At 45.6% G+C, this 24,680-nt stretch overlaps 2 protein-coding genes across 5 annotated transcripts in view; one reads left to right on the forward strand and one right to left on the reverse strand.

Moving 5' to 3' along the window:
• ST3GAL2 (ST3 beta-galactoside alpha-2,3-sialyltransferase 2) overlaps positions 1 to 1,184 on the reverse strand; it is a 99,603-nt gene extending 98,419 nt beyond the window's left edge. Inside the window, exon 1 of the mRNA XM_032957686.2 lies at positions 837 to 1,184. The gene's annotated coding sequence lies outside the window, so the exon portion shown is untranslated. The remainder of the gene's footprint in view (positions 1 to 836) is intronic.
• A 6,842-nt stretch (positions 1,185 to 8,026) lies between these two features.
• Positions 8,027 to 24,680, forward strand: part of LONP2 (lon peptidase 2, peroxisomal) — a 28,086-nt gene continuing 11,432 nt past the window's right edge. For 3 of the 4 annotated variants that reach the window (XM_032957682.2, XM_032957683.2, XM_076068261.1), the window contains exons 1-9: positions 8,027 to 8,829; positions 13,627 to 13,903; positions 15,069 to 15,200; positions 17,304 to 17,429; positions 18,409 to 18,593; positions 19,663 to 19,757; positions 20,876 to 21,134; positions 21,742 to 21,883; positions 24,070 to 24,220. In XM_032957682.2, coding sequence (XP_032813573.1) covers positions 8,591 to 8,829; positions 13,627 to 13,903; positions 15,069 to 15,200; positions 17,304 to 17,429; positions 18,409 to 18,593; positions 19,663 to 19,757; positions 20,876 to 21,134; positions 21,742 to 21,883; positions 24,070 to 24,220 — 1,606 coding nt within the window. In that variant the 5' untranslated portion in view covers positions 8,027 to 8,590. The remainder of the gene's footprint in view (positions 8,830 to 13,626; positions 13,904 to 15,068; positions 15,201 to 17,303; positions 17,430 to 18,408; positions 18,594 to 19,662; positions 19,758 to 20,875; positions 21,135 to 21,741; positions 21,884 to 24,069; positions 24,221 to 24,680) is intronic. The other variant, XM_032957684.2, reaches the window with a different exon arrangement.

Here is a 24,680-nt window from a genome sequence, read left to right on the forward strand (position 1 = left end):
TGGGTAATTCTAAATAAACTGTTCAAGCTGTTCAGACAACAACCTCGACTAAATCTCTCCTCCCACGTGTTTTTTTTGACAACAACATTCTCAAACCGCAGCGGCACGCGACCCCGGCAATCCGGAGAGGTCGATGACCACCTACCCCGCGTGTTCAGCAGCAGCAGCGGCGTGAGCGCACGACGCAAGCGGCCCCGGAAAAAAAAAGTTGAACGCTCTCAACGCAGGAAGAGATCTTGAGCCACGGGGCCACCGCTATGCCCACCCGTGGCTCTTCTCGGCTGACCCTCCTCCAATGTGCCCCCTTTTTCCCCTTCTCTCCTTGTCAAAAAAAAAAACCCCAACGTGCAGTGATGTCTGCCGACCAGGGCCGGGGAGTGGGGGGGGGTCTCATGGCACAGCGGATTTGCCGACGCTGTGTCTATGCGTGTCCGCGTGTGTGTGTCCGAGAACGGGGAGCGGTGGCGCAATGGTTAGCGCACTGAATTACGAACCCCCTGACCCCTTCCCCGAGTTCGATTCGGGGCCCCTAGAAGTCGATTCAAATGAGTAGCTCTCTGTGCGATGTCAAAACATCAGCGCGGGGAGAGAGGGGGGGGAGAGAGACAAAGGCGGTCCGGGATACTTGCTGACCACAGACCACCCCCCCCCCCCCAAACCAACCCTCGTGCGCTGTGCCGGCCTTTCACAAGTGCTCGCGAACAGCACTTGCCCCCTCCCCCCACCAAACACCCCCCCCCCCCCAAAAAAAAAAAATCCCGTGTGGTCTGCTACACGTGGGATCCGTGTCTTGTCGTCTGTGTCCGAGTAAGTGTCGTCTTCCCCGTCTGCCCTACCTTGTCGGCGAGGCAGTCCTCAATCAGCCACCCAGCGGCATGTCCGTGGCCGTCAACGCAGTAGGCAGGAGCCGTCGGACGCGTCTTCGGAGCGAGGCAGTTCTCTTGTTTTGTTTTAACGAGACAAAGGGGCTGCGACTGGCGAGTGACTTCTGCGCAACTCACACCCCCCACACACTTTGCCGGGCTCCTTCCGTCAAGCGTCTTCCCCGTTTAGCCAACCTCCGTCGTTGCAATGAAGCAGAGCAAGACGGTGGTGGTGGTGCTGGCGGAGTTGCGGCGAGATGCCCCTCGCTATATACCCGCTCCGCTGCGCGCTCCTCCCGCATCCCCAACCCCTCCTCCTCCAGCCAACCGAAGCAGCGCCACCCCCCCCCCCCCACGGCTCTCTCTCTCTCCTCTCCCACCACCACCCCCCCCACGGCTCTCTCTCTCCCACCACACTCCCTCTCTCTCTCCAGCCTCTTCCTCCCGTTGCGTCGCCTCCCCCACCACCACTACTGCTATTACAACATCAGCAACAGCAGCAGCAGCGCCAACCGCAGCACAGCAACACAAACCGCAGGCGGGGCACAAACTTACACGCTTACCAACATCACCTACAGCGGCGGCGGCACCACCACCAGCTAAAGCGGCGGCATCAGCAGCATCAGCAGCATCATCATCATCATCAGCAGCAGCAGCCAAGACAAAGACACCAGCAGAAAGCAGCAGCGGGAAGCAGTCGTAGCAGGAACACCGACAACACAGATCTCTCTGCTGGGGCAATTTCTGTTGAAGCGAGCACCCACCGAGAGCCGGCAAGGGCACAAAGGAATATTCCGAGCAGCACCAAAGACGACCCCCTACCAACACCACCACCACCACTAACAGTGAAGTCAGGGACCCCCGTGCCCCCCAATCCGCCCCTGTTCCCTCTATCTCTGCACCCCTCCAACCACGCCAACAACAATCCCAACCACCCCCAACAACAACAATAATCCCTAACTCGCCACCACCACCCCCTTCCGTGCCTCCGTAACAATGCGCGCGAACGCAGCACGACTTCCTCTGCCGGCAGCGCCCGTGATGTTTCCGTACGTATGAACTTCTTTCGCGCCGTACGCGAGCAAAAACGATCATCTCCTGCAGGAGGAGGAGCAGGAAATGATGGTTCTGCCTGCGTAGCGGCAGGAAGGTCGCACGCACAGAAGATGCAGGAGTGCAGCTCCTCCTCCTCCTGCTGCTGCTTCGCTTCTTCTGCCACTCCTCGCCAACAGACGGACGGCAACACGGATGATGATGATGTTGAACATGGCACGTCGGACGGACGGATGGCGGTCGCCTGCCGGGCAAATGCAATGCGCGTGGATTGTATTATCTCCTATTATTGGGGGACATCGTCATCACCATTAGTATAATTGTCGTCGTCTTCGTCGTCGTCGTCATCTTATTCTCGGAAGACGTTGGAACGCTGGCGGCGTAGATTGGAAGCGGATTTTGGCGGCTGGGGTGGGTGGGTGTGTGTGTGTTCATATGCGTGCGGATGGCGTTGGTGAGCGCACGAATGCCCGCAGCCAATCGAGGATCTCAACACAAGGCGCCGTCACCCACACAACGCTGGCCGAGGCTGGCCTTTAGTAGAGATCTGCGCAGCCAATTTTTTTTTTGCCGAGGCAATGTGCACGAGGTTTGTGCTGCTTGAGTGCAAACATCGGTGATTACCGTGTAACGAAAAAAAAACACGTGTGTTCCTGGGTAGTAAGTGTTATTTTCTAATTGCGTATGACTCAAAGGTATAGAAAGTGGCGATTGTTCCCCACAAACTTGGCTTTTTGTGACCAGGACACAAAAGCAAAGTTAATAATCCACTCCATTAATAACACTGTGTAACAAAAAAAATTGTTCCTGGGTAGTAAGTGTTATTTCCTAATTGCTTATGCCTCAAAAGTACAGAACATGGCTATTATTCTCCACAAACTTTGCTTTTGTGACCAAGGCATTGATATTTTGACATTTACCTATTTTCAATGAGAAAACGTGGTGTGCATTTGTGTCATTCCTTCACGTAAAGTCCTGGTCACAAAAGCAAAAGTTTGTGTGGAATAATAATAGCCATTTTCTATACTTTTGAGGCATAAGCAATTAGGAAATACCACTTACTACCCAGGAACAAAAAAAGAGTGTTGGACCGTGCGGTGTTTAGGAGGTTGAACGAAACCGATTGTCATGCTGCTGTTTAAGCGCCTCTTTGCTTTACGGCTGAACTAATGTAGAAATCTGCGCAGTCATTTTCCAAAGCTGAAAAAAATACATGATGATGATGATGATGCGGAGCTGAGATGTTGGTTACCGTACCATGAATTTAAAATGTGAACGTGGATACGATTTGTGGCATGAGCACTTATACAGAGTTTTCACTCGTTTTTTTACGGGGAATTAAACGTGCTGTGGCAATTATAGAGTGTCAATATAAAATACCGCAATTTATTGTGCGGAAGAGTGGCACAACGGTGAGCACCCTGCGGCAATTTAAACCGGGCCAACTTTGTTTGGGTTCCGGCCACAGAAAAAAAATCAAGAGTCATGTCCGACCTGGTCATGGTCCCCTGCCCCCCTTCACCAACCCGCTCAACCCAAACGTAGGCAAGGATATGGTCAAACGTGGGGCAGACCTCAATCCAGCAGTGGATTTACAAAGGGCTGCACGTACTGTACGTATGTTAACGAGATAAAGAGCGCTTTTGCATTGTTTTGTATATATGTATTCACAGCAGCGTGCATGCAGTGTTATATCATGAGCTATACTTTGTAACTAGCTTTTTGCCCGTCCAAGGACGAGTGGAAATTGCAGTAAATCTGAAATATTCAATAGAAAAATGGTTCAGCTCATTATTATTCAGGGTGGGTGGGGGGGTTGCCCCATGTGGAGTGACGTCACCCGCTAAAGGTTATTGGGAAGGGGTGCAGCGTGTGGAGTGACATCACCCCCTCATGGTTATTGTGGAGGGGTGCGGCATGTGGAGTGACGTCATCCGCTCATGATTATTAATGAGGGGAGGGGTTCGTGTCAATTTCCACACGGGCATGTGAATATTAATGAAGGGGAGGGCCTCTTTTGCAGTGACGTCACACACGGATGTAGCACTGTGCTGTGTAGATTTATTTTTTACCGTCACTTTCTGTAAATAAACGTCAGCTCGACCTTCCTCTGCTTTCGTGTAAAAATCCACCCACTCATGAATATTAATCAGGGGGGGTGGGCCTCATGTGGAGTGACGTCACGCGCGGGACGGACAGACATTTCTGGGTGATTATAGTAGGTAATGTGTTAAAAAAAACATGCTCTGGGTCATAGAATCGTAAACGAGGTAATAATCACATTGGCAAGATAATGTGAAGTTACTGATTAATAGATATAGTGGTGTGCCTGTGCATTATCCCCTGGGCGATGTGAGGTCCTGCTGAATATTTCAATCTCAGATGTAAAACTTATTTGCTTTCCTGGTGCTGTGGCATATAAACATTTTTTTTTTATCAAGACCCACTGAGATATATAACTGGCCATAAATGAGAGCTCAACGAAGTGGCTTATCATGTGGAAATGTATCGCACCCATAAATGAGAGCTCAACGAAGTGGCTTATCATGTGGAAATGTATCGCAGCCATAAATGAGAGCTCAACGAAGTGGCTTATCACGTGGAAATGTATCGCAGCCAAACTCTTAATTTATTCTTCAAATTTATAGCAGCCAAATATGGCGTGACCCGAATCGACTAACCTGAGCAATGCGAATGCAACTTTCTTATTTTAGAACCTGCATTTTATTGTATTTTTGTGACAGTTATATTTTAAGAGTGCTGCAATAGGTGAAACAAGTTCATGTTATTTACGTGTTATTTTCAATATGCAGTATATCCAAACAATGCTGACGTGATTTCAAGTTTCAAGTTTCATTTATTAGATATAGCCCTGTGAGCCATGCGGCTCTTAAGTCGGGTGCAACCGCAACAAACTAAATTTGAACACAGAATATCTTAAAGCGATAACGCGTAACAGAAACAGCCTGGAATAAACCAGCAAATATTCCACACAAAATTTTTTATCAAAACGCTGAGTGCAAAAATCAATGTGGTACAAGCCAACAACAACCATAAGACAATTTAGATTAACCATATGTTTTCGAATCACCAAAATAAAGCTATAAAAACAATGTAACAACAGTAATCATAGCAACTGTGATTTTAAATTTAACAATAAACGATATACATAACACGTACGACAAAAAAAACTGCAGCCATAGCTGGCTGGTTAACACACCGGACTTGCAATACAAGGTCGCCGTCTCTTTCTCCCGGCGCGGCAGTTTGAACAATGGGGCAAGTTTTCTTAAATGCTCCACCAGTTTATAGGTCAAAATGCCCTCTAGACCTCCCTCGAGTTGAAGGCCCTTCTGCCAGCAGTTGCATAGGTGCACCTTTATCAAATACTAAGAATGAAAATAAAGATACAGCACGAGATTCAGACATGCACGCCGGCATGCGTTAGGTATGAAACCGTGCTTCAGAATGGGTGCGTATATCAGGTACTGAAGTAAATGTATTGTTCGTGTTTAACACGCAATTATTTTGTCGTTTCCATCATAATACTGCACGATCACAATACTCCTTATTTTATAGTTTGCGATTCACAGCGCAAGTCTCGAAGCCCAACATCCAAGAACACTTCAGCGCTGTCCTACCAGACAGTCTCGTCCCTTCACCTGATGAAGGCTGCTTGTGTTGTGGCCGAAACGTCGTGAGAATATTATTGTGTTATTTTATTTTATCAATTTATTATTTTATTCTCATTCTACGTGACTTTACCGAAAGAACCAAAGAAGAAAAACACTTTGGCAGATAATATGCTTTGAATAACTGAAGTGGTTTATGACAAAAAAGTATACATATACATTGTTTAAAACTACGTCAATGAATTCACGTAAACACATTTATGCAGATAGTATAAAAGTCAAATATTGTACCATTAAAAATAACATTTGGAAGACCTTGAATACCGATTTAAAGCTTTCGTGACTGCAAGGATTCATCTTTGGTTCTTTCGGTAAAGTCACGTAGAATGAGAATAAAATAATACATTGATAAAATAAAATAACACAATAAAATTCTCACGACGTTTCGGCCACAACACAAGCGGCCTTCATCACGACGTTTCGGCCACAACACAAGCGGCCTTCATCAGGTGAAGGGACGAGACTGTCTGGAGGACAGCGCTGTCCTCCAGACAGTCTGATGAAGGCCGCTTGTGTTGTGGCCGAAACGCCGTGAGAATTTTATTGTGTTATTTTATTTTATTATTTTATTCTCATTCTACGTGACTTTACCGAAAGAACCAAAGAAGATGAAACCTTGAATACCAATTATATTTTTTTCAAGTTACAAAAATCATCCCTGAATTGGTAATAAACCTTCAAAAAAATGTGTTGTGCTCAATAGGTTAACTCTCTGAAGCTCCCTCTAGAGGAGAGACTCTTGCACCAACTTTCGAGTGAACAAATTCATTGCGGGGCTGCAACGTTACTGTTTTTTTATTGGCAAACTGAAAAAAAATCTAAATGTTTTTTTCGGATTTTTGGACCATGTTCATTAGTGCCTATAAGGAATGACAGTAAAGTAATTTAAAACAGCATGTTTTGTCCAGGAAAGCTTCAACACGTCGCAATATTGTTTACATACTTTTTAAGGGTCCCGCATGTTAATCCTTTGCTCTAAGGTAGCAAAATACAGTTTACTGTAATACCACTGCATACATTAACTCCCATCGCCATTCCACTGCTGATGCCTCTGCCTTGTTTTACCTTAATATTTACTATGTCATGCGTCAGTCACTTCAGGCTGGTCTGTACGGGGAGACAGGGGGGATTCCAGTGGGGGGAGGAAATGTTAACCGGTCACGAATGTTCACGGGGAATTGTGAACTCGGGTCATCGAGTTCATAGCACGGGTGCACGAACCACTGCTCCACCTTTCCGCCCAGGTAACATGAGGCTACAATGAAATCTACTTGCATGTAAATGGGCCAATCATGTCAATATCACAAAATGCAAAGTGATGTAATGTGAACTCCTGACCTTTCGAAGTCAAAGAGCTGATGACATTTATAATACAGGCTGTGCACAGCAACAATGCAATCTTTCAAAAAATAAAAGTAGCCCTGGGAAAGCTTGTGATGCGGGTTTTTGAGGTTTGGGTAAAATGGGTCGGCTTACAGCACTGTAGTTAACTATAATAAGATAAAGTGTAGGAAGGTCTGTGGAAGTGCGAGTGATCGGGTCAGGCTTATGGGTTAGGGTTTGGGTCACTGTGAGGGCTACACGTGGCTGGTTTGAAAAGTTATGGTTTTAAGGGCATGGGGAACAGAAGTGTGGTCAAGGGTAAACGCGGTTGAACTTTCTGCTCATTCGGGGGATACTGAGTGGGAAAGATAGCACTCGTGGCTGGACGGCGAGTTCGTTGTTCTGCAATGGCGAGCTTTCAAACGTCGAGAGCCCTTTTTTTTTGCACGCGACAAAGTGTGCAATTCTCCAATTTGTCCACTTTCGTCTCGAGGAGAAACACCTGTGAACAACGAATTACTACTTGTTTTGTAAATCCTACGGGTTTCTGGTGAATCTCTCCATGAAGCAGCTCCCCATCCATGAGGACTCCCAACTATGGACGCTTCCCCAATCAATACGCGTGCAGGAGAAAAAATGTTCAATTCCCCGGTAAACATTCACGTTGGGGCTAACTCGCATTGGTGTGTTTACGAGGTTAACGCACATGTTTACAGTTTGTACTGTCTTGTTAAAACAAACAAAAACACCACTAGCGGCTAAAATTCTCGCAAAATGTGCACGCTATTTACAACAATATGTAGGGCGTGTATTTTTATTCATAAACAAAGGGCTAAAATTGTAATACATGTAGTTACTTTAAGCACTCTTGAACGTGGCTGAATGCACGTGGACCGCCTCTTTACGAAACGCGTTTGGCTGCGAAGGCTTCCGTATGGGGGGGATGGGGGGGTAGAGGGAGGGAGCAGAGGGGGTATAGAGGTGGGGGGGGGGGCGGTGTTTGTGACGTCGCAGCTTAACCGCAATCTGATTAGACAATTTTGCCGACCAATGGGAAGCCCGCGTAGCGACGGGGGAACGCCCCCCCCCCTCACGTCGTCACCGGGACGCAACGTTCGTGGCGGGCATCTTGCGTGAGGGCTCGCGCGCTCGCAACGTGTCCTGCTCTTCAAGGGCCGTCTCCCGAAACGTCGCCAGCTATACCACGTAGTCCATGTTTTGCTCTTTAAGACAAGGGTGTTATAGACGAACGTCTTGGGCGGGGCTTTTGTTCGAACGTATTATCGCGCAACGCACATAACGTACACAACGACACATTCAGCGTCTTGGAGAATATCAGAATCCGTTATGCTGGAGGTATCCGATGAGCTATAAACTTTGTTTTTTTTAAGATGCCCATATAAGTCACAACCCACTTGGTTTGTCGCGTCCCCTTCCCTACCCAGCATGGCCGCTCCGTTCCCATCTGCACCGTGAGCTCAAAGAGAAAGTTTAAAAAAAACCCTCACCACGTTCCGCGTTTTTTTTATTAAACCACAATCCAGAGACGTAAACACGAGTGGTGGAGTCGAGTACTGCCTCTTGGTACTACTTTGCTGCTGCTCCTGCTGCTGCTTCAGCCGCTTCACCGGGCATTGTTTAAGAAGCAACGTGCTGCCCATGGATAAGGGTGGACTGCGCATCCCGGAGCGTCTGCCGCTGCTGCTGGCCGCCGACGCGGTGCTGCTGCCGGGCGCCAGCGCCCGCCTCGGCGTCGACTCCGCCCGCAACATGGGGATGGTGCGGGCGCGGCTGCTGCGCGGCGCCTCGCTCCGGAGCTCGGTGATCGGGGTGCTGCCTCACGCGGCAGAGCCCGCGGACGACGAGGAGGGCTCGGACGCGCAGGGTCTGGCCGAGCGGTGAGGTGGGGGGGGTAGAAGAGGAGGATGGACGAGGATGGAGGACGAAATTTGGTGGCCGGGGAGTGTTAATAGCAAGGGGGATGGGGGGGGTGGAGGTAGAGTTGCAGTGGAGGTCAATCGGGTCAGTCGTTCGTGAACATTCCAACTCGGATGTATTATCCATCTGAATGACTGTCAAATCGCTCTCCGTGGTGCTGACGTTAAAAAAATAACCGCCACTTTTTTTTTTCAAAATTTTCTTGTTGTGGTTTTCACACCCGATGGTGATTGCTGCAGTCGAAACGTCGTGGGAATTTTATTGTTTTTTTATTTTAGTGTTTCCCTTCTACGTGACTTTACCGAAAGAACCAAGAATATGAATTCCAACTCGTCTGCCGCAGAGTGTAACTTGATTCAATGAGTGGAGGGGGGTCGATGGACGCATTTGAATTGGTGTGAATTGAAGTTCATCTTGATTTGAAGCTTTTCGTGACTGCAGGAAGCCATACTCTTGTGGTTCTTTCGGTAATAGATCACGACGTTTCCATCGCAACACAAGCGGTCGTCATCAGGTGGGACAACCACAGCAAGACAAACTGCTGAATTTAATGTTATGGTTGGGGACCAGGGCTTTAGTTGTGTTCAGGTCTGATGTTGACATTGGGGTTTTGGGTCAGGAGACCGCAACCAACATAACAAGAAGAGCCATCGTTTTCGGATTCGGTAATATACTTATTTCAAGAGCCGCAATGCACTTGGATACGAGACGGTGCTTAATAAATAACGTCACGAAGCAGTTCTTAAAGAGCTCGCAGGTTTGCCGACCCCCCCCCCCCCCCCCCCGGATTAGGTGCGGTGACGTCCCCATGCTGTAGGAAGATACATTAATATTGAGTTGTTCGATGGAGTGTTCTGGAATGGGAAGAATGATGAATAGGCAGAATGAAAAATTAAATTGTGGGGAGAGGGGGGGGACAGGGAAATCCTTATCATGGAGTGTGGTCTGAACATTGTACAGGACAGCTTTGAGCATGCAGAGGGAAGGTTTCATGGAACAGGAGTTACAGGTCAACGTCTGAAGTGCAAAGTGCACGTGGGCCCCCGTGTTCTGATGTGAACCTTTGAGTGACTCGTGTTTGCAAATGTTAAGGTGACATTGCCACTCACTTACGTGATTACACGATTTCCTTTATTCTGAATTTGCACAGCAAAAGACAACCCTGTATTCGCTTACAACAATATTACAAGTTGCCATAATGGAGGTTTTTGGGTTATATCGCGTAAATATATAAATGTGTCGTTAAAACCCGCCACCACTCGACACAGCCAACCAGCAAGGGTTGTCACGGAAACAGAACGTGGCCAATTTGTCACTAGTACAGCACACCGGCGTGTTGGTGAGCCAAGCCACAACATTTACACACTGAGTACGACGTTTCGCCAGTAATTACAGCTAGCTTCATCAGACTAATGTGTAAGAGATTCTCACAAAAAATCATTTTTAGTTATTCAATAACATTGAAAATTGTAAAACATTTAACGACATTTATGCGATCTAACCCAAAAACCTATTATGGATGATATTGGTCGCGAAAGCCTCCTACGTGTTAAACTGATCATCAACATGGCAGTGACAAACGGGAGTTTGTTGTTGGTGCAGTGTTTTTTCTCACTGCTACAAAACCAGCGACTTAAGTTTAATTCCCCGACAATGGTGAATGCACTGTGTAACAATTTTCTTTTGTTCCTGGATATGAAGTGTTATTTCCTAATTGTTTATGCCTCAAAAGTACAGAAAATGACTTATTCCCCACAAACTTTGCTTTTGTTACCAGGACAGTGATATTTAGAAATTGACCTATTTTCCAGAACATTCCAGATAGATTCAGTGCTGAGTAAACTTGGAGTAACTTCTAGAACATTCTATAACTTTCCAGCAAAATTAAATAGTATAAATACAGGGGCCTGAAGCCCACCAGTTCAGTTTTGCTCCAGCTGCCTCAGTGGATACATATCTGCATTTTTCTGAGATGGCATCAAGAGGCTGCAAGCATCCGGCAGACACATTTTGCTATGTCTGCAGCCAATTTTTGAAGACAAGCGAAAAAGTACTCTGTGGAAGCATCTGCTAAGATGTGTGAGGCCTACAAGGCATATTTTGGCATGCCTGTCAGAGATCAAGACAAACCCTGGGCACCTCATTTCACCTGCGAGCAATGCAAAAAAAAACTCTGGAAGGGAAGATGGGCAGTTGTTGCTCGGAATTGTATGTTATGAAATTTGTTAAAATTTGTAAAATTGGGAAAGTTTTTCATTTTTAAATGTTTACAATTTTCAATGTTATTGAATAAATATAAATGGAATGTTTTTATGAGAATCTCTTACACATTAGTCATAGGTGAAATGAATGTATGTTTGTAGGATGGTATAGAGGGGAAAAGAGAGCCATGAAGTTCGCTATCCAAGAATTTGGCGGGAACCCACTGACCACTCAAGCAACTGTTACTTCTGCATGGTGGACCCTTCCAAACGTCAGACTGGCAAGAATGCACCTGATATCACGTATCCAGACCTTCCTTCATCCATCGCCCCGGTTCCATACTGCCATGAGCTCCCCATACCCACTCCTCCGGAGAGAGAGCAGCCGTCTTTAGTAGAGAGCAGAAAGTCGGAGAGCAAGGAAGACGTAGATCCACGTAACAATTTCAGAGGTGGAGCTGAGGAGAGAAACCCATACTACCCCAACCAAAAATAATTCAACGACTTGATCAGAGATCTTGGTCTCACCAAGTCCAATGCAGAGCTTTTGACGTCTAGGCTCAAGCAGTGGAACTTGTTGGATGAAAGTGTGCAAGTCGCAGATCAGAGGAAGTGTCACCAACCTTTTTGCAGCTTCTTCACCCGTCAAGATGGGCTCTGCTTCTGCCACAATGTGACCAGTCTGTTCGAGGCAATTGGAATCGCCAGTAACCAGAATGAGTGGCGCCTCTTCATTGACAGCTCATCCAGGAGCCTCAAAGCCGTGCTGCTCCATAATGGTAATAAGTACCCGTCTCTTCCCCTGGCTCACTCGGAGCACCACAAAGAGGATTACAACAGCATCAAGACCTTGCTGGACGCCTTGAAGTATGATGAGTACGGCTAGGAGATCATCGAGGACTTCAAAATGGTGGCATTCCTGATGGGTCTCCAAGGCGGTTTTACCAAGTTTCCCTGCTATCTTTGCCTTTGGGACAGCAGGGACACCAAGGTGCACTACCACAGGCGGGACTGGCCACAGCGGACCGAGTTCTCTGTGGGGAGGAACAACGTCAAGTGGGAGCCACTGGTGGACCCCCGCAAAGTCCTGATGCCACCGCTGCACATCAAATTGGGCCTTATGAAACAATTTGTCAGAGCTGCAGATAAGGAGTCGGCAGCCTTCAAGTACCTTCAAGACTTCTTCCCCAAGCTGTCTGAGGCGAAGGTCAAAGCCGGTGTCTTTGTCGGACCACAGATAAAGAAGATCCTGGAGTGCAATGAATTTCCCAAGAAGCTCACTAGTAAGGAGAAAGCGGCTTGGAACAGCTTTGTCGCAGTGGTTCGTGGCTTCCTGGGCAATCACAAGGTCGAAAACTGGAGCTGGTTGAGACTCCGGTGAAGAACTACGGCACAATGGGCTGTAGGATGTCCCTTAAAGTCTATATCCTCGATGCTCATCTTGATCAATTCAAGAACATGGGAGCGTACTCGGAGCAAGGCGAGTGCTTCCACCAGGATATATACTGGACTTTGAACGCCGTTACCAAGGACAGTATCACGAGAACATGATGGAAGGGAACTACATTTGGGGGCTGATTCATGAAAGTGATTTACAGTATAATTGTAAATCTCTACAAACTATTAACTTCTAAATCTTTTGTCATTATTGTATTACTTTAGTATAAATACATGTTCATTTAGATTCATGTTGTTTTTTTTCTGACTTTATGTGAACGAAAAGACACACAACCGCCCGTTTTCTCATTGAAAATAGGTAAATTTATGAATATCACTGTCCTGATCATAAAAGCAAAGTTTTTGGAGAATAATAGCCGTTTTCTATACGTTTTAGGCATAAGCAATTACGAAATAACACTACCCAGGAACGAAAATTGTGTTACATAGTGATGTCAGTGGAAAGTAGTATCGAAGCTTGTCCTGGGCCTTCCCTTGGTCATCTCGGCTTTAAATTATGATCTGGTGGGGTGAGTAAACATCAGTGCTGGGAAGACAAAGGTGGCCGGACGTGGAGTTGGCCACAATAGCCCCTCGTGTGCCGATTTGGGCATAGTATGTGCTCTAACAACACTTGCGCCAGGAGTTAATTATATATGGGAAATCGTTTCTTGATGTGTATTGTATGTGTACATGTGTGCATGAGTTCCTGTTTGCGTGACTGTAGTTTGTGTGTGACTGTATTGTGAATGTAAGTGTATATGTTGCCTGTCACCAAATCGCCTTGAATGCGGCCGATCTCGTCAGATATCAGAAACAAGTTTTAACTGGGATAATGCATGGTTGTGTGACCACATATATAAAATGTGTCATCCGGCTGTTGCTGGGCTACGCTGTGGGCCGCAGAGGACAGTTCAGCTAAGTGCGTTGCTCCACCGCACTTCTTTGATCACACTCACAGCCTTCAGCCCCCACTGACCAATGTCCTGAAGTATGGTCACATAACTTGTACACCCTGCAAAGTGTGGGGGAGGCGCTTGTCTGGCAGTGGATTGACAATGTCTGTACGTGCGTGTGCATATGAAAGTGTAACTGTATCCGTCTGGTCTCCCACTGCAGGGTGGGCACTGCCGCCGTAGTGGTGCAGGTGACGGGCAGCAACTGGCCGCGCCCGCACTACACTCTGCTCGTCACGGGCTTGTGCCGCTTCCGTGTGCTCGCTGTGCGCCGCCAGCACCCCTACATCCTCGCCGACGTGCAGCAGCTCGACCGCCTGGGGCCCGGTCCCGACCTCGAGAACGGGCGGCCTGGAGCCAGCAGTGATGGCAACGAGACTTCGGAGAGCAGCGCTGAGCTGACGGAACTAACGGAGACGTTCTACAAGCACGCGCGCAAGGTAGCAACTGTTAGGCACTGTGGGACGACCTGATCCATGTAAATTGCCCTTATTTTACAGCTGTTTATGACGCAAATCCAGACAATTGAGGGAGAGTACACCATGTTCTGAGAAATATACAAGGTGTCAATCCCCTACAGGATGAGGGGCCACCACATGCCATGCAGGCCATTGGGGTTGTTTGACCATACCATACGCCACTAATGTTAGCCGTGGCTCGGAATCAATCTTAGCTTGCCAGCTTCATAGTTCAATTCACCAACCACTGTACCCCACTGCTCATATTCCTATTCATTTATCAAAAAAATTGTGTCGTGCTGCTGATAACTCCAGAACCAAAAATCTCCTTTAAAAAATGCAAGGTTTTTTTCTCACCTGGAGAGTGGGCAACAGCATTCAATGGAGGGAACAAACAGCTTAGTGACTACCGCCTCACTGCCACCTGCTAATCAAAACAACAGATGAGTCAATTTAATTTATCTTTGGCACAAATCTGCCGCCCATAGTGCCATCACATCATTTCACACATGAACATAAAAAATAAGCAATTCTATACAGTTGTATGCCAGCATTTTAGGATTTTTTGAGTTGTGACTTGAATGTAGTGATGGAGTCAATTGTGTTGTTCCAGAGATGTGGTGCTGCAATATGAGTGATTTGATGAGAATGCCATTGTGCACAACATTGCACGCTTAGACAAGGCGAAGAGTGGTGATTGAATGCCATTCATCATACGTCCATTGCGACAGACGGCAACTGCCATCACAGCCACGATAGCGAGATGAGGCTGAAGTTGCCATGGAAATTAGTCCATTCCAAGGAGTTAAGAGCCCTTCGGAAGTTATTACAAACGATTGTATCTGACACAATGTATGAACTCCTTACCTGGGGGACGAGTCCTAATATTTATAGTGGGAAGCAATGTGAGACTTAATAAATCTGATTGATCATAGTTATTGCAATGGCCTGATCTCTATAGATTTTATAGGCTGGAGTATACTTTAATAGTCACTGCCTTTTAACCATAACATGTATAATATACCTAAAACTAGTTGGAAATGAGAAGTGGTCCTGCTCCTGGGTAACATGGCCACCCAAATGAATGTGACATTGTCCTGGCTAAAACTACGCAACCCCCCCCCCCCTCCTTTTGCACGTGAATCAGCTGGCAGGAATGCTGGACATGTCCGTGCCTGTGGTGGCTCAGCTGCGCCGTCTGCTGGACAGCCTGCCCTCTGAGGACCTCCCCGACATCGTGGCCTCCATCGTGCGCACGTCCCGCGCTGAGAAGCTGCAGGTGACGAAACGCACAACCACGGCCGCCATTCGACACTAAAGTGGAGGTGATGTCACCCAGGGCGCTTGTGCCAGGCCAGGTGCATTTGTAGGTTGCTTAGCAATGCTTGTAATGATTTCTCCTCGCCAGCATTAGTGTCGTCGATAAGCGTTCTCCTTTTGCGTCGTTTGCACAGTGTTGTCTGCCATATTCGGCTGAATGGACGACTTGTGCATCATTTGCACGAATCGTAAATAATCAATTCTTTGGTGCACGATATATCATGAGAAAAAGAATTGACTTCAAACGGGTAAACCGCACCATTACATTTCTGTGCAATACGGGGGAACTGCAAAACTAAGGCCGGTGAATGCAAAAAGGGTGCATTACTCAGCTCCCTTGGCCAGCATGTTCCTTAGTTTATACACATCCTGCCTGTGCTCTGACATATAAGAAGAATGTGCAATTTATTTGTTTTCGCTTTCCTATCCATTACAAATGTGAGGTGTCTTGTATTAATTGAAAGCTAGATGGGTATGCCGGTAGATTGAATGACTGAAGAAGGGATCACAATATGTTCCCCATTTGCATGTACGATGAAAGTAAGGTGTGTGAATATGTATCCAGATTTATGAAAATCTGCACACTGTCAGTGCAACACTGCTGTGCAGTTGAGTTAAGATTGGCAAGTTTAACACGCCCTACAGTTTCTATGGGTCTTTCGGTAAAGCCACGTAGATAGAAAAATAATAAAAATATCACGACGTTTCGATCACAACACAAGCAATCGTGTTAACCTGAAGCAATCATCTTCTTCAGGTGAAGACGATTGCTTGTTTTGTGATCGAAACGTCGTGATATTTTTATGATTTTTCTATCTATGTGGCTTTACCGAAAGACCCACAGAATATGTATTCCTGCAGTCACGAAACCTTTAAGTCAAGATTTACACCCTACAGTGTGTGTTAGATTAATGTGTACATGTATAGTAATTTGATATTTCACTGTTGTGTCTCCCCCACACCATGTGGGCCATAGGAGTTACTTGACTATACAGTGAAACCTTGGATTGCGAGCATAATTCGTTCCGGACACGTGCTCGTAATCCAAAGCACTCGTATATCAAAGCGAATTTCCCCATAAGAAAAAATGGAAACTCAGATGATTCGTTCCACAACCCAAAAATACTGTATTAATATAAAAATTATTAATACAAATTACCTTTTTATATTTGTATTATTTAAATTTTATATAAAGTAATCAAATTGATTAATTACATTTAATCGTGGCTGGTGTGAGGGAGACAAGAGAGAGGAGGAGGAGGGTTATTGTGTAGGACGACTTTCACTTGCAGTACAGTTACTAAAGAACAGTCACTACACTTGGACACAATAAAAACATGCTTTACGCACACACACGTGGTCACAACACTATAGTACTGTAGTAAACAGTATACACGTGGTCACAACACTATAGTACTATAGTAAACAGTATACGCTCGCACGGATGTTGACTATACGAGGCACGCCGACCGAGACCGAGCATGGGAGATGATTACCCACAATCCCGCAGCGAGAGAGAAGAATCATTGTCTCAGTTGTGATCACGTGACGCTCGGCACACAAAGCGTATACTGTACATACTGCTCGTATTGCAAGACATTGCTCGTTTATCAAATTATTTTAAAAAATTGCTCGTCTTGCAAAACACTCGCAGACCAAGTTACTCGCAATCCAAGGTTTCACTGTAATTCACGTGTATGGTCATTGCAGCTTAGTGAAGGGGGGTATAGATATTCGAGCACAGTACAACAATGGATTTTATGTACTGCCTTCGGCTACCTACAGTATAGCCCTGCAGAAGCCTATTATGCATTGTGGTCGGTCATCCAAACACTACTCCAGGCTCTAACCTGCTTAGCTTCTGAGATCTGATGAGATTTGGCCAGGTCTCGTTGTACTTGTCTCGTTTATGAGCACCTGAAATCACTGGATTGCCCTTGGCCTGGTCACCAATGACTGCACACCAACAGTATGCAATCGTGATGCACCGTAGTTCATGCCTACTCATTTTTATTTTGAGAACCATTGGGTTTAGAGTTGCGTTGGTGGTGTCGTTCATCAGGTGCTGGAGGCGGTGGAGCTGGAGGAGCGGTTCCGCCGGACCATCCCTCTGCTGGTTCGACAGATTGAGGGCGTCAAACTCATCAACAAGGCGAGGCGGAGTGACTCCTCCCTCCTGGACAACAAGGCAATGCCTGCTACCTGACACCGCTTCCTTAAAGACTTACCTTGAACAAATTGCTCTCATCTTATCAGAATCTTAATTTATATTGGAGAAATCTGATGAGCTATGAAGCGGGTTTTCACAGTTGTCCAGTAGGGGTGGCTGAGCGAGTTACCTAATAAAACATACAAGGAAGGCCACAAGATTAAGATGGGTAAAAGTTAAGCAAGTGAATATATACAGGTAGGCCTCTACTTACGATGGGGATGTGTTACGACGACCCCATCGTAAGTCGAAGATGGCCTAGCCTACGCAGGAGTCTTAAAGAATGGTGATAATTTAGCGAAACAGAGCAATTTACAGTACCGTACTGTGCAAACTATATACTGTATGTATTTATTAATTACAATACTGTATTGCACAGTAAAATGTAAAGTAAAAAAAAGGTAATTTAATAGAAAGTTTTTTTCAGGAAACAATCCTACCTGCTATAAAAAAAAAAAACTTTTAACATGCATCGAACGTATCGTATCGTGGTAACCATAAAATGAAGTCGCTAAAGCTACGTATCATACATTGAACGTAACGTATCGTATTGTACTGTACTTACCAAGATTCTGTCTGTTTGCATACTTGAATAATGTTAGGTTGTTGATGGCAATTTTGTCGTATTGCCATCGTAAGATCGAAATATCGTAATTCGGACCATCGTAACTCGGGGACTACCTGTATATCACATGGAAGTACAAATTTCACTTGTATATACATTTTTGCAGATTTATCAAGATCAAATGTGCGCTTGGGGAAGGCTCTATGGGCTGTCCCAACGTGATTTTGAAGCTTCTTTGTGATAGTTTCCAAATGGACACTTGGTCTCATGAAATGAAGCCAGCAACACGAATGGAATACAACTGGTGGGAGAGGAGTTGGGGGGGGGTGGGGGAAATAACGAAAACATCCAAAACGTTGACTCGCCATTCTCGTGTTCTTGCACTGGCCCTAGGTGCTGCCGGGGAGGCTGGGGCGGCGCGAGGGGGCAGCAGCGCTGGGTGGCAGGAAGGCCCTTCTGGGCCTGAGCGGGGAGGATGGGGACGAGGAGGAAGACGACATCGCGTCTCTTGAGAGGAAGGTGCGGAGCTGCGGCATGACCGACGTCGCCCTCCGAGTTTGCACCAAGGAAATCAAAAGGTGCCCGGGTGGGGTCACACTTACGCAGCATCCAACCCAATTAGATCTCATCTCTCCTAGAGAACACGCGCACACCTGGCGTGTGTGTTCAGGGTCTTTTTAAATAAGTTTGAAGTTGAGTTAACAGGAGAAAAAAAATCAACTTGACTCGTGCATTCTGGTGATTTCCCTATACAGTGCGACAGCCACGATTTTTAAGAACCACTTAATGGTTTTTACACCTCTGGTAATTCGATGAATAGTCGCAATTCGATTCATGAATGTATTCTTCAGTGTCAAATTTTACCAGCTCATTTGTTTCCTCTTATATTTCGGTTGTATAGTTTTGTTCACTACTTTAGCTTAAATGTAACACAGGAATACATTTGTATATAATTTGCATGAATACGAAATGAATCCTCACATCATGTGCAATTGTATTATTTTGCGAGCTTAAGGATCAAATGTATTAATTGAATCGATGCACTGTTGCACGCATACTTTTAATGTCACTACAGTGACATCACATACTGCCAAGCCCCTTTCTGAAAGTCTCTAAATGTTATTTTTACAGTGACACAATCTCATACTTGTGTAGAGCATTATCGGACAAGCATTGGTATATATCTACAATGTAAGAGCTACATTTGTTGCTTCAGTGAACTTACACTTAAAACGTCAGGATACCAGTAATAACAGTTGCTTTACACTCTGTGGTTCTTTCGGTAAGAACCAAAGATTAATTCTGGTCTCAGCTGAAAAAGTTATCGTCTACAGCCATTTGGAGATCCACTGCTGAATAAAGGACTTCCCTTAACTGTATCCATGGATGTTTGTTTGACCATACTTCATCATGCTGGACACTGCTGGTGGGCGAAGGGGGTAGCAGGACTTATTTAAATATCACTCGGATCTGATATTAGCCATGACCGAGTATTGAATTCGGGTTGCCAGGTTCATAGCATAGTGCGTTAACCACTGTGCCACCGCTCACTTTCTAGATAAAGCTCATCAATCGTTGCTCCCTTTGTTTATTTCCATGACCTCTGCCAATGCATAGCACCGAGAGTCCTCCGTTCCATCTCCACAGGCTAAGAAAGATGCCACAGACGATGCCAGAATTTGCCCTCACTCGGAACTACCTGGAGCTCATGGTGGAGTTGCCCTGGAGCAAGTGCACGACCGGTCAGTGCTACCACGGCCTTACCGAACCCCAGCTGATAAACTTAGAATTCTCGAGAAAAGTGAACGGATGCAAAAGGAGAAACAAATCTCAATTTCCATGAAGATAAGTCAGAATCCTACTTTAATTACTGCATTTTACGGGTACTGAATAGACATTGACCCCAACTAAAGTAATTGCATTTCACAAACTGGTGTAGTTGGTAAAAGTCTAGCTCGTTTGGTATTTATGATGAATTGTTATATTTTGTGCCCTCGCCTTCAGCTCCACCTCTATCTCTACCCCCCGCCCTCCCTCCCCCTATGTCTACCCCCCCTCTCTCCCCCTATTTCTACCCCCTATCTCCCCCCCCATTGTCTGACTGGCTGCCCCGCTAATGTTGTTTACGCTGCACAAGCTCTCCTCCCCCCAACTCTCGTCCCCCGCCCACTCACTTTGGAAACCCTTATAAGCATTTGCATTTGGAGGCTTGCCCGATTTGCTCTCCGCTTGATGAAGACCGTTTGTGTTGCGATCGAAACGTCGTGGGTTTTTTGCTTTTATTTTTATTACATTTTTATTTTATTTTCTATCTACGTGACTTTACTAAACTAACTAACAATGTGTCATACTTCGTCATAATTGAGTTCAACAGTCAATTATTTTGTTACATTTTTACTGTTTCATTTATATGTTCTTGTTTTATCTGTCTAATTTTTTAAAATTCCTCCAGTAACGTAAACATAACAGCATTCAATTTGCACAAATCATAATACATTTTTACACACAACTCGATGTGGCGTGTGTAATCTACGAAATCCGTTTTCTGAGTGTAATACACACTATCCATATGCCACTACATACCTTGCACAACCGATTAGGAGGGTTGGCTACGTAAGGTGTGAAAAGATGTCAACATACATAGATATGTATCCCAATTGGAGCTCACGAGCATTTATTCCAATCCTCAAAGGCTGGCTGGTTTATTTCCTCCACAGTACTGCAGGAAGATCATAAACGATCAGTGCACCCCCGCACCTCTGATTAGTGCGGTGGGCTACATTCGGTGTGAAGGCGGTTCAGCATACACACGTACATAAACGATCACAACCGCTGACGCCATATCCACGGTTTCTGCCAGACCGCCTGGACCTGGCGGCGGCACGGGTCCTCCTCGACAACGACCACTACGGCCTGGAGCGGCTCAAGCAGCGCGTGCTCGAGTACCTGGCCGTGCGCCAGCTCCGGCCCGGCCTGCGTGGCCCCATCCTGTGCTTCGTGGGGCCGCCCGGCGTGGGCAAGACAAGCGTGGGGCGCTCCATCGCGCGAACGCTCGGACGGGAGTTCCACCGCATCTCGCTCGGGGGCATCTGCGACCAGTCCGACATCCGCGGGCACAGGCACGGAATTTGATCTATTCCACATTGCACTGATATTTTTTTATTTTTGCGCTTTTCAGCTAAGGTTGCAAAAGGTCTGTCCGCCTTTCGTGTAACGGTTGCGCATGATAACTCTCATGAAGAAGATCTGATATGAACAAACCTGTAGTATAAAGCTAAGTTGCTATCGGGGACAATTTGAAAAACTGGCCAACTTGATCCAAACTTGTGGACACAATCCAGAGCAAAAAAAATATATTTGAAAAACATGCAAATTACTTTTGCTGTGACCTGTCGGTTTCCATAATGCTAAACACTTCCGAAGACAAACCTATATACATAATGTGTGCTGCGTATGGATTATTTTTTCTAATTTATTTATTCATATACAAAGCTTTTTAAGGTTGTGGATACGTGGTGGCTCTTGAAATGTACACAAAATGTGTTTTTGCATGATTTAGGATCTCGTTAGCAACTATATAAAAGTTATCGTACTCGTCCCGCCTAGAGATGGGAGGGAATAACATGCAAAGCTCATGCATAAAGAAAAAAGAGTTAATCAAAATACGCCGAGTAGATGAAATCCCATTCACCGCGTGCACGTGCTGTCTGCTGTGGGCGCATGCAGGCGGACGTATGTAGGCAGCATGCCGGGGCGCGTGATCAGCGGGATGAAGGCGGTGGGCGTGCGCAACCCGGTTTTCCTGCTCGACGAGGTTGACAAGCTGGGCAAGGGGCTGCAGGGAGATCCCGCCGCAGCGCTACTCGAGGCAAACGCGCACGCACGCAGCAGCGGTTTAAAGGGAGGGAGAATACAGGGGGATTGGTGACCTTTCAGCCGCTTGATGGTACACATTAGCAGGGACGCGGAGGGAACACGCAAGCCGTGAAACATGATTTAAACAAGTACATGGATTTTTTGATTTAAAGCTTTCGTGACTGCAGTAATTCATATTCTTAGTTTTTTCAGTAAAGTCACGTTGAAGAGAAACAACATAATAAAATATATATAAAACAATAAAAAAATTCTCACGACGTTTCGACCATAACTCAAACGGTCGTCTTCAGGTGTGTTGGTTCGCATAAATTTATTTTTAAACGGCGTATTTCTTTATTTATTTTTTTAAAAACGTTGGCGCCACGCGCAGCGATTTGGCAGTTTACCCAGGACTAGTCCATCTATATTCTGAAAAGAGGAGGGGGGAGACGAAATTTTTTATAATGTATGCTGTCTGAAAGCCACTGTAAGCGTGAACAATCAATTAAGAACTGAAATGGTTTATCAAATCTTTCCAATGATTGCTAAGATAGAATCCATCTTCTCGGTTGAAATTGTCTCTGTGCTTGTATATGTGGATAGCCTCATGAACGAATCTCTCATGTCAATGGCATGTGAGCCTACTGAATTAGAACAATGATCTGCTACGGCCGAGGTGTTGGTCCTACCGTGTTTAAGGTCTGCTTTGTGTTCACGAATGCGGTCCGAGACATGGCGTTTGGTTTCTCCAATGTAACTACTACCACAGAGGCACCTTAGTTTGTAGACACCAGAGTATTGTATGTCCGGAATCACATCTGGTTCCGTCTGTAAAAGATGTGATTCCGGACATACAATACCCTGGTGTCTACAAACTAAGTTGCCTCTGTGGTAGTAGTTACATTGGAGAAACCAAACGCCATGTCTCGGACCGCATTCGTGAACACAAAGCAGACCTTAAACATGGTAGGACCAACACCTCGGCCGTAGCAGATCATTGTTCTAATTCAGTAGGCTCACATGCCATTGACTTTTCCAAGACAGAGGTTCTTTGTAAGCCATCTGGCTTCCATGAGAGATTCGTTCATGAGGCTATCCACATATACAAGTACAGAGACAATTTCAACCGAGAAGATGGATTCTATCTTAGCAATCATTGGAAAGATTTGATAAACCATTTCAGTTCTTAATTGATTGTTCACGCTTACAGTGGCTTTCAGACAGCATACATTATAAAAAATTTCGTCTCCCCCCTCCTCTTTTCAGAATATAGATGGACTAGTCCTGGGTAAACTGCCAAATCGCTGCGCGTGGCGCTAACGTTTTTTTTTATAAATAAATAAATGCGCCGTTTAAAAATAAATTTACGCGAACCAACACACCTGAAGACGACCGTTTGAGTTATGGTCGAAACGTCGTGAGAATTTTTTATTGTTTTATACATATTTTATTATTTTGTTGTTCCTCTTCAACGTGACTTTACCGAAAAAACTAAGCCTATGAAGTACATGGATGCTTCGATGGGAAACGTTTTGTTTATCGAAGGAGCTGCACCGCCCTTCCACGCCCTGCCATCTTGGCAACCTTCTGCTGAGAGTTCCCCTTGTTACGTCTGCTTCATCCACTGGTGGAAACACAACACACAATACAATCTTACAACACAGCATGCAAACCTACGTGCGAAAAAACACATGCACAAAGCTATATGCAACACACAATACAAACTTGTATATAACACACCAAACCTCTCAAGTGTCCCATAATCAACATGTCTCACACTTCCACTAGGATATTGTCAATGTTTATGCATTTCACGAGTGTAATAATCACTACTTAACAAAACATCCACCACTCCCACAGCAAGATAAAACGGAGTTTACAGTTCCTTGTTAAATATATACTTTACCAACTCGATACTAATGGTCTCATGCCATCCACTGGCTTATCTACCACAATCATGTCTCCGAACTTAGAGCATTTCAACTGCAGCAAATACATACAATGCACACATGCTTAGGCACAATCTATATGCATGCAGGCAATCATGTTGTTCATCCACCCAGAGTTATGATTGCAGTCAATTGATCTTGTTGAATGTCAAGTGCCATCCATTTAATGGTTTATCGGTATGAAAATTTCAAGTCGTATTTTATTAAAATGTTGACATTTTGCCTCCCACCCATCCTCATCAACAACCAGGTTCTGGATCCTGAGCAGAACAGCACATTCACAGACCACTACCTCAACGTACCCTTCGACCTCTGCCAGGTGCTATTCATCGCCACGGCAAATGCGACAGCAACCATCCCACCAGCCCTGCTTGACCGCATGGAGATCATCCAGGTGCCAGGTGAGGCTCGCAATAAACATGAACTTTCCCAAAGCCCTTCCCTCGTCAAGGGACATCTCCAAAACCCTATATGTGGTAACTCATGGAAATACATTTAGGTTTGATCAAGTTCTCAATGGGACTTTCGGGAGGTGAGATGGTGTATGCTTTTCTTCACAGCTTAGCTTCCTACAAAGTAATGCTGTCATAAAAAATATATATTGCAAAGAATACCTTAAAACTATAACTGCTACATTGTGTGATATGAATTGCTTGATAGGGTTAAACTAGTATATGAAACAGTCATTTCCTTTTGTTTTCAGCGAAATCACTGTTGGAGAGACACAACAAGCAAACACGATCGGTTAGTATGTATACGTAGGATAAATATTGAAGGGCTATCGGGATCAAAATCATTAAATAACTTGGACAATTGACAGATTAAATGAACCAAAAAAGCACAAAGTTGCAATCGTGAAAT

The sequence above is a fragment of the Petromyzon marinus genome, chromosome 20 (genome assembly GCF_048934315.1).
Source record: "Petromyzon marinus isolate PM22_M1 ecotype Great Lakes invasive population chromosome 20, UKy_Petmar_22M1.pri1.0, whole genome shotgun sequence".
NCBI classification, from domain to species: domain Eukaryota; kingdom Metazoa; phylum Chordata; class Hyperoartia; order Petromyzontiformes; family Petromyzontidae; genus Petromyzon; species Petromyzon marinus.